The following is a 10000-nucleotide window of genomic DNA, read 5'->3' on the forward strand; positions in this document are numbered from 1 at the left end:
AGCGGAACACCAAAACAGTGCTGTAGAGCTCATTTTGCTGAAGAATATTATTAATACAAATGTACTTGTTGATTTTCTGTTTGAGTAAAAAAAATATTTTTCTATTGGGTGGGTGTGGAGTTTTGGGAAGAGTTCTGAAAATGGCTACCAAGGAGAGAGTTAACGTGAGCATTTATATAGCGCAACATCCACTAAACGAGCTCGAACCGCTTTACAAGGGATCTCTTGTCAACAGCAACACTTAACATTTAGGAATAGACATGACGCTTGTAAGGCTATATTACATTTTCCCCGTCAGAGACAACACTGTTAACGTGTACTCATTTTACACCTGAGTACGGTGACAGAATGTGAGTAAAGATTCTTTTCCAGGAACTTAACTATGCGCCGCTCAGAGCGAGACTGGAACTCTGGACCTTTCGATCCGATCCAAAAGCGAGTGTCACACTCCTAGAGCACGCTCAAGCTCAAGTGAGCCAGTGGAAATGTACTATATAAATGTCCATATATTTTTTGTGTTGCTAAATACATCATGAGTTCACTTAGATTGCGGCAGACATTATGCTTTCAATGATTTATGCTGGGAATTGCAAGCAGGGCATGGGTGTAATATGATTGGGATGTCTGGCTTGACGCGACGATAAAAGTCGTGCATTATTTGCATCAATTAAACATGAAGATAATCTAAATAAATATATTTTATCATTGTTTTAACAAAATATTGTTGTTACTGTTATTTTCATTATCATTGTAGAGTTGTTGTTGATATTGTGGGGACTGCTTATAATGACAAAAAGATAAGACAATAAGATAGCCTTCTCCAACTATTATTTCTTCAGCATAAAAGTATTGAATAAAACTGTATGCATTAATCAGATTAAAACAAACAAACAAACAAAAAAAAAACCCACAAAAACACCCAACAAAACAAACAGAACACAAAACAAACAAAAATAATTAAAAACAGAGCCAAACAAGAAGAAAAGATGCAAACAATTAGGGAAAACAAAAGAAATATTATCTGTCGAAAGAGAACTTGAACATACACTTTCCTTTTTACTTATATTATTCATTTATTTTTATAAGGTGTTTTTATTCGTTTTTGCGGCACTCTTTTATGATCCACTTCTACAGGCAGCTCACAGCTTGAGATAATGCGTCACATATTAACTAGTCCACTCACTGCCGTACTCTGGAAAGACACGTATTTTAAAATTTGATCGAGTTAAATGACCTCATCTTGGCAAACCAGCGACTTGGCGAGAGAAACAATCAAGAACACCTGGCACATCCTTTCCTCACCAAGACACTTCCGACAGACATTTGCCATGAGACATTGCGGGATATGTTCTCGGACTTTTAATTCAGGAGCCCATGAATAAAAGCACGCGTTTTGTTCTAGTCTAGACGTTCTGTCTATATGTAAAAGCTTTTGGCGTTAATCAAAGCTTGAATCGTGAATGAGAAAATGATGAGTGCTAGTCCGAAAGGCAATTTAATACTGTGGAAAAAGGAGATCGGGGTCAGCATTTATAGATGAAAGAATAAAATATTTTGAGACTTAAGTGTTAATATTGAGGGTCCCGATTTTCATTTGGTAGAGCACTCGCTTCACAACCAAATGAACCGAGATTGATGATTACTTTATCAGGTTCCCTAAGCCAAACACAAAACTGTTTTGATCATTTGGGTGAATTTTGACAACTATGCCACCAAACGTACACGTCCGCCTTAGGGTTAACTCACACCGGAGACCGACTCCGACGACCCAGCACTGCCATCCTCTGCCGTCCTCCAGATAAAGACGTAGGGCACGGACAAAATATTAAGAATAAAGAGAAGAGCCGCTAGACCTACCCATACCGAGCTCGAAAAAACCCCAACAAAAACGGCCGAGGACGACGGGAGCGTGGTATGGGTTGGTCTAGCGGCTCTTCTCTTTATTCTTAGTATTTAGTCCGTGCCCGATGAGACGGCAGAGGACGGCAGTGCCGGGTCGTCAGAGTCAGCTTGCAGCGTGGTGTTGAAGAAACAAATTGACACAGACATAGAGAAATGACAGTGCCGGGTCGTCAGAGTCAGCCTGCAGCGTGGTGTTGAAGAAACAAATTGATACAGACATAGAGAAATGACAGTGCCGGGTCGTCAGAGTAGCTGCAGTGGGTTGAGAACAATGATACAGACATAGAGAAATGACAGATTCTTGAACTCCTGCGTTGAAAATTTCGAACAAGTTCTCAAAACCGCAGTGCGGCCTCGGGAGCGCACAAAGGGAACGATTTCAAAATAAAGCCTATTACGAACAGACACTCACCTATTTTAACTAGTATACAACTGTATTGTGGAAATTAACATTGATCGAGACGAATCTTTCGATTCATCAACCATCAAAATCGATCTGCTAATAAAATCTGCAGGTGCGTGCTAATCGATCTGGCAACATAGCGGCCAGATGGCGATTTCCAACATCACAAAACCGATCATTTTAACCTAGTAGGTTTTATAAATAATCGTTTGAGTCAGGGGGTAGATAGAATTACCTCAAGTTTAAAAACGATTACAAGTTCGGCGTATATCAATCTGTAAAACATAGTTTTATGATTTTGTTTTTCTGTCTGTAATACGTGCTCGATGGCAAAAATTTAACAATTTTGACCCCAGATCCTATTTTTATAAAGAATAGATTGGTTATCGAATTGAAGAATTTGCCATTAAGAATTATCACTGTGGTCAGGATCTCATTACGTACGTGTCAAAATCTATATTTTGTAAAACCGGATGCGTGGGGAAAAAGAATTTCTCGTTTTTTTGTTTTTTTACAAAGGTTAATTATAGTTGCTTTAACGCTATGGTAAAATCTGATTTACCCTAAAAATCAAAGGGATATTATAATAAGTATGACTTTTACAGCCGTCAAAGTCCACCTAATAGTGATTTTATTAATAGCTCTGTCAGGTCTGATAAAATTGTCCTTGCGATTGACCAACGTTTTACATATACGTTTTATACATTTCACATCGGTGCCAGGGGCTTTTGGGACTCTTGATAATAGCGTTACTTTTTAACGTTCAACCAAAATAATGTGTCCAGTGGTAAGACGCTCTATCGACTGAGCAATAAAGGCTCCATGGCCGGGGACTTTTAAACCAATAACAGGGCAACGGGCTGAATGGAGTCCTATAAAACGGAGAGAGGTTTCCACAATCAGATTTCTGCCAGGAGTGTTGATGGAGGTGCCTTAAGGATTGGAGGAGAAGGAGTTGAAGAGGAGAGAGTGGCGGTGAATTACGAGTAAATAATATCGGGATGGATTGAGGTGATGGCTGGTGAGAGCGGCCCAATCAAGACCTCTTGTGCACGGAATGGAAATGGTGAACTCTTCTCAAATATTTACACAAATATACACAACATCCGGGCTTTTTATACACTTACGTTTTCATTGTCAGGCATAAGTAGCAGTCCGAATGATGAAGGATATAGAATTTTGAAGATTTTATGGCATTGATGATGATGATGATGATGATGATGATGATGATGATGATGATGCTAATGATGATGATGATGATGATGATGATGATGCTAATGATGATGATGATGATGATGATGATGATGATGATGACGATGATGATGATATTGATAATAATGAAGACCACGGTTTAGCTAACAGCACTATTTTTTTCTCTTTACTAGTGGAGAACCCACAATATTTGGAGGGAAATAAAGGCAATTACAAAACAGACACTCATCTTTTTTACCTATAATACTACCATATTGTGGAAATTGATATAGATCGAGGCAATCAACGATCCAGATCAGTTGGCTATAATGTGTGTAGGTGCGCGCAAATGAATTCTGGCTGACCAGATGGCGGTTAACAAGGTCAAATGATCGATCATAATCATTGTGTCCGAGTAAGGACATTCGCCTAATTTTTTTACAAAAAAAAATTCAAACACGCTGTTTATAAAGAGCCTCGATAACGATACTTCTTAATATACTGATTATAATTATTATAATTATAATAATTACGAAGACTGTCAAAATTATGAATTTTACTAACTTCTTTGATAATGCTCATTATATTGACAAATAAAATATATCTTGGAGAAACATTTTTGTTTTAAAAATAAAATTATAATCTTAAATGCTAATCACTATACTTTTACTTGGTCAAAAATTTTTCCCCCAGTAAATAAAGGAGAAAGCTCTTTTTAAATTTACTTGTGGCCGACGAAATTGCGATTTCAGGGGCCAAGTGTCGAGCATAGATTAGGGCGAATCTAAACCAAAGGACTCATGATTACGCCCTAGCTGATATTCTAAATAATCATTTGACTCAACGGGGCAATAAATCAACCTTAATTTATGAAAGGTTTGAAGTTACTTGTATATCAATCTGTAAAAAATAATTTTAGAATTTTTAGATTTGCCAGTAATTCTGTGCTCGATGATGAAAATTTAACATTGGCTTTACAGAACAATGTTGATCCCCTAACCATATTTTAAAAAAAGAATAGATTTGTCATGTATTGTTGTGATTAAAGAATTGGAAATGATGTCATCACATGAAGAACTGAATACAAACATCTATTATTTCCTTAATTTTAATGCATGATACTCGTAATGCTTTACGTATTTAATTCATAGTTACAATAGGGAGGAAGAAAGTCGTGACATCAAACCCTCTACTCTTTTGGTTCCTATAGTTTCAGTCAGAGTTCTTAAGGCGTCTAAGGGATGGAAAACGTCTGTAAATAAAAACTATTATGCGGGTTTGGGGGGCGAAGTGGCGGAGTGGTTAAGGCATTGCACTGTGACCTGGAAGGACCCGGGTTCGAGCCCCGCTTCAGGCACTTTCGTTTTTTTTCCTTGAGCAAGATTATTAACCCCAAATTTGCTCACTTCGACAACATGGGTGATTTCTGATGACATCAGACATCTTGTTTGATGAGTTATCTATCTTCCTTCGTGGAATGCCTAGGTGACGATGTCTTATGATGTCGTGGCGGAAAAGGCATAATTTTTTTAGGCGGGTTTATCTAGATTTACAATATCAACTATCGTCTTATTTATTGCTTTGTGGCCTTGTAGTATGACACTCGGTTTTGAATCGATATCTTTCTTTTTCTGATCACGCTCTGGGCGTCGCAAAGTTGAGTCCCTGGGCAAAGGCTCTTTACTCATATTCTTTCACGGCAATCAGGTGTAAAATGAGTACCTAACCCGTACAGCGATGCCAGTGTTAAAAAAATATAACACAGCCTAACGGACATCGTATCTCGTCCTACACGTTGTTGACTTGAGACACTTATAAAACGCCTTTAGCACACACATTATATTGTCTTTTATAAAAGCTCAAGCTTTTAGCTGTTCATTTTATACGTAGATGCTTTCATCTGAAAAGGACGCCATACATGACTCTTCTAATCATCCCTTTGCCCGGTGTTCTAGGTCCGTCACCATTTTATCGGGATATACGCCATTTGTCTCGGCTTTATAATGAGATGGATTTTATTACTTACATTTCGTTTTATTAATTAGTTGAATGTTCGCTATCTAAATTAGTCTGTATGGTACGAGTATCTAAGAGTTGGGAGAGAGAGAGAGAGAGAGAGAGAGAGAGAGAGAGAGAGAGAGATAGATAGATAGATAGATAGATAGATAGATAGATAGATAGATAGATAAACATTTGAAAGATAATTAAGATTGTTTGACTTCTACAACGTTGTAGAAGTCAAACAATCTTAATTATCTTTCAAATGTTTTTAAATAGCTCCTTTTATCCTAAAGTTGAGCACTATTATTTCATGGTTTTTGTTTTAATAATTTATAGATAGATAGATAGATAGATAGATAGATAGATAGATAGATAGATAGATAGATAGTTAGATAGATAGATAGATAGAGATAGATAGATAGAGAGATAGATAGAGAGATAGAGAGATAGAGAGAGAGAGCGAGAGAGAGAGAGAGAGAGAGAGAGAGAGAGAGAGAGAGAGAACAGTGAGAAACTAGTAACAGAAAACAAAATGTGGGAGAACAGATAAAGAAATTATTTTATCATGTCGAACAAGACAAGACTCTGGACATATCAGTCTCAGTCCCCACGACTGTACTGCCGCACACTGAAGCATCACATTTCCTCATTTTGGTCTAAACAGTTTTACTTCGGCCATCCGTCGATTTAAGACTACCTCCAGCTTGTCATAATGTCTCAAACCCGAGGATTTTGAGACATCATAGGTTGGAGGGTTGGAGACTCTTAATTAGATTATTTGGGGGTCATCATGCTGGGATCTCTGTTTGAATTGAAATACTCTGGCCAAAATGAGAAAATGCGTTTTGTCATTGGGAGAAAGGCAGGGTAGGCTGACGTTTCCTATTTCCCCTTGACAAGCTCTTACGTTCCCTAAATTTAATCATGCCTCAAGGGAATTCTCTCCAAAAATGATGGAATTCCCTTTCATCCCATCGTGCCTCTGTATTCATGGTGTTGTCTATGCCACTCATCCTATTCTATGCCCTTTTTTGGTCATGAATTGGCCATAAAATACTGAATGGATGAACGAGACAGTAATGTACGCTATAATGTCACAGTATGAAAATGATCAATTTTTAATTTTAGTTGGGTTTATTATTATTATTATACATTACATTTGGTGAGTGCTGTTTGGATTGTGTGATGTTTTTTTTTTGTTCTGGACAAACTTTTAAGTGCAAACGAGTAGGTCAAACTCACTGCTAAATTTTACTTCTGTTTTATGTCTTGTCAATTATGTTCCTTGTGACTTTTTCGTCATTGTTAATGTATGCCACTAACCAATCCTACTCTTATTGGAAAGTTTGTAATACACACACACACACACACACACACACACACACACATATATATATATATATATATAATATATATATATATATATATATATATATATATATATATTATTTTAATATTTACCACAATGTTGGAGTCAGTCTACATCGATGTTTCAGGCCTAATCAGCCATCGTCAGGACTGTGTGTTACATGAGTTTGGTTTGTTGTCTGTTGTTGTTTGTTGAAGTGGTCCAGAGAGAGAGAGAGAGAGAGAGAGAGAGAGAGAGAGAGAGAGAGAGAGAGAGAGAGAGAGAGATCGGTGGAACATATTGTCTGGTAGGGGCAAATGTGATGAGGGGTAGGGGGTGGAACGAGAGTCCTGCCTGCCCAAGATAAATCGTGTCGCCCCATGTCGAAACCAATTTTAGTCTTGACTTACTTAACAGTCACAGCCTTCACGTCTACAGAATGAGTTTTTCAAATAACCGGGATGGTTCTTGCGTTCCAAGTTTAACCTTCCCACCAGATAATTCTCCAAAATGGATGATGCGCTCTCTCATCGGGACTGCTAGAATTCCTCACGTGGTCAAACATTACAGCCCCCTTTGAAAAAATAACACTCGTGGGTTTTGACATACATAAATTCAACTGGACTAGGAAAAAAATTGTTACTGAAAAAATAAATCAATAAATGAAAATTGATAAAATAATTCGACTCTAAGTGTGTGGTCAATTTTGGCCAAATTTACCACGTGCGTGGACATCTTGCAGCCCTGCCTCTCATAACATTTGCATTCGTATTTATGACGCTTTTATCCCATCATGTCGCAAATTTGCCATAAGGGAGGGGGAGGGGTCGGGAACAGAATAAAGATAATAGCCAAAAGTATAAAACTATGGTTGATTTGCTCGCATTGGGAAAATCGTCACATACGTTTCGATACAGCCAACATTTTTTCTCATTCAAAGATCTTTTGTACATCATAAAATTTAAAGAAAATGAACAGTGTGTTGTAGAGCATATTTTGCTTAAGAAATTATGTATCGCAACAACTTACTGCTATTGTGTTTGAGTGATAAAAAATCTATTTTGTGTTAGTTGGTGTGAAGTGTTAGGGGAAATCCTGAAAATGGCTGGTAAGGAGAGGGTTAAATCCTTTTTTGGCCGCTGCTTTATTACGACACAGTGTGAGTCACATAATACGAGTCGATGTTGTTGTTGGGAGTCACAGGATCGTGTTTGGGTTTTGATTGAGCAGAAGTTCTCAGTGGCTATTCTATAGTAGTACTGAGAAAAAAAAACATAACTTTTTTGGCCTCAAACTTGGTTTTATTCAAATATCGATCGATTATTATGTGGTATGACATTCGTTTTCCGATCGGAAGGTCCTGGGTTCGTGCCTCGCTTGGCGCATAGTTGAGTCCTTGGAAAAGACTCTTTACTCACATTCTCTCGTCGTACTCAGGTGTAAAATGACTACCTGGCCGTTAACAGCGTTGTCTCTGTCCGAAAACAAATTTGTAATATTGCCTAACAGCAGGCGTCATGTCTCTCTGTTAAGTGTTGTTGTTGTTGGCTAGGGACCTATTGTAAAATAAAACTCATCTCGTAAACTTTCTCAAACCTGAGACTTCGAGAAGATATGAAGTGAATAGAAAAGTGCCAGAAGACAATAGAGAATAAAAATTTTTCGCGGCGGTGGTGGGGTTTGAACCTGCGACCTTATTGGTACGACGACTCCGCCTGGCAGGTGAGAGCGTGGCTCTACCGTGTGAGCTATCCACGAACACAAAAATATTCGTTTCAAACTCAAAGTCATTACTAGATCCCTCTCTCACCCACTTCTTGAGACCGCCGATTCGTTCGTACACCACCATCGCGAATAATTTTGACCAGCAGTTAAGCTTAATAGCCAATATTCTCAACACAAACATATAACATAGAAACGATTGAGACATTGAGTATGCTCCGGTGTATGGGGTGAATTTTTAATTCAGAAAAGTGAGTGGAGCAGGCACTTATGTTGGTAACAACAAGATATGAAGTGAATAGAAAAGTGCCAGAAGACAATAGAGAATAAAAATTTTTCGCGGCGGTGGTGGGGTTTGAACCTGCGACCTTATTGGTACGACAACTCCGCCTGGCAGGTGAGAGCGTGGCTCTACCGTGTGAGCTATCCACGAACACAAAAATATTCGTTTCAAACTCAAAGTCATTACTAGATCCCTCTCTCACCCACTTCTTGAGACCGCCGATTCGTTCGTACACCACCATCGCGAATAATTTTGACCAGCAGTTAAGCTTAATAGCCAATATTCTCAACACAAACATATAACATAGAAACGATTGTATATGTTTGTGTTGAGAATATTGGCTATTAAGCTTAACTGCTGGTCAAAATTATTCGCGATGGTGGTGTACGAACGAATCGGCGGTCTCAAGAAGTGGGTGAGAGAGGGATCTAGTAATGACTTTGAGTTTGAAACGAATATTTTTGTGTTCGTGGATAGCTCACACGGTAGAGCCACGCTCTCACCTGCCAGGCGGAGTTGTCGTACCAATAAGGTCGCAGGTTCAAACCCCACCACCGCCGCGAAAATTTTTTATTCTCTATTGTCTTCTGGCACTTTTCTATTCACTTCATATCTTGTTGTTACCAACATAAGTGCCTGCTCCACTCACTTTTCTGAATTAAAAATTCACCCCATACACCGGAGCATACTCAATGTCTCAATCGTTTCTATGTTATATGTTTGTGTTGAGAATATTGGCTATTAAGCTTAACTGCTGGTCAAAATTATTCGCGATGGTGGTGTACGAACGAATCGGCGGTCTCAAGAAGTGGGTGAGAGAGGGATCTAGTAATGACTTTGAGTTTGAAACGAATATTTTTGTGTTCGTGGATAGCTCACACGGTAGAGCCACGCTCTCACCTGCCAGGCGGAGTTGTCGTACCAATAAGGTCGCAGGTTCAAACCCCACCACCGCCGCGAAAAATTTTTATTCTCTATTGTCTTCTGGCACTTTTCTATTCACTTCATATCTTGTTGTTACCAACATAAGTGCCTGCTCCACTCACTTTTCTGAATTAAAAATTCACCCCATACACCGGAGCATACTCAATGTCTCAATCGTTTCTATGTTATATGTTTGTGTTGAGAATATTGGCTATTAAGCTTAACT

At 38.5% G+C, this 10000-nt stretch overlaps 2 protein-coding genes across 3 annotated transcripts in view; one reads left to right on the plus strand and one right to left on the minus strand.

Moving 5' to 3' along the window:
• Nucleotides 1–10000, minus strand: part of LOC144960825 (uncharacterized) — a 367389-nt gene that overhangs the window by 105486 nt on the left and 251903 nt on the right. The gene's annotated exons all lie outside the window — the stretch shown is intronic.
• The window catches only part of LOC144963495 (uncharacterized), a 23332-nt gene continuing 16501 nt past the window's right edge, over nt 3170–10000 (plus strand). Inside the window, exons 1-2 of the mRNA XM_078897573.1 lie at nt 3170–3291; nt 4648–4750. Of these exons, the coding sequence (XP_078753699.1) occupies nt 3170–3291; nt 4648–4750 (225 nt within the window). The remainder of the gene's footprint in view (nt 3292–4647; nt 4751–10000) is intronic.

The sequence above is a fragment of the Berghia stephanieae genome, chromosome 1 (genome assembly GCF_034508935.2).
Source record: "Berghia stephanieae isolate SIO BIC M18660-M18661 chromosome 1, UCSD_Bste_1.3, whole genome shotgun sequence".
NCBI lineage: Eukaryota > Metazoa > Mollusca > Gastropoda > Nudibranchia > Aeolidiidae > Berghia > Berghia stephanieae.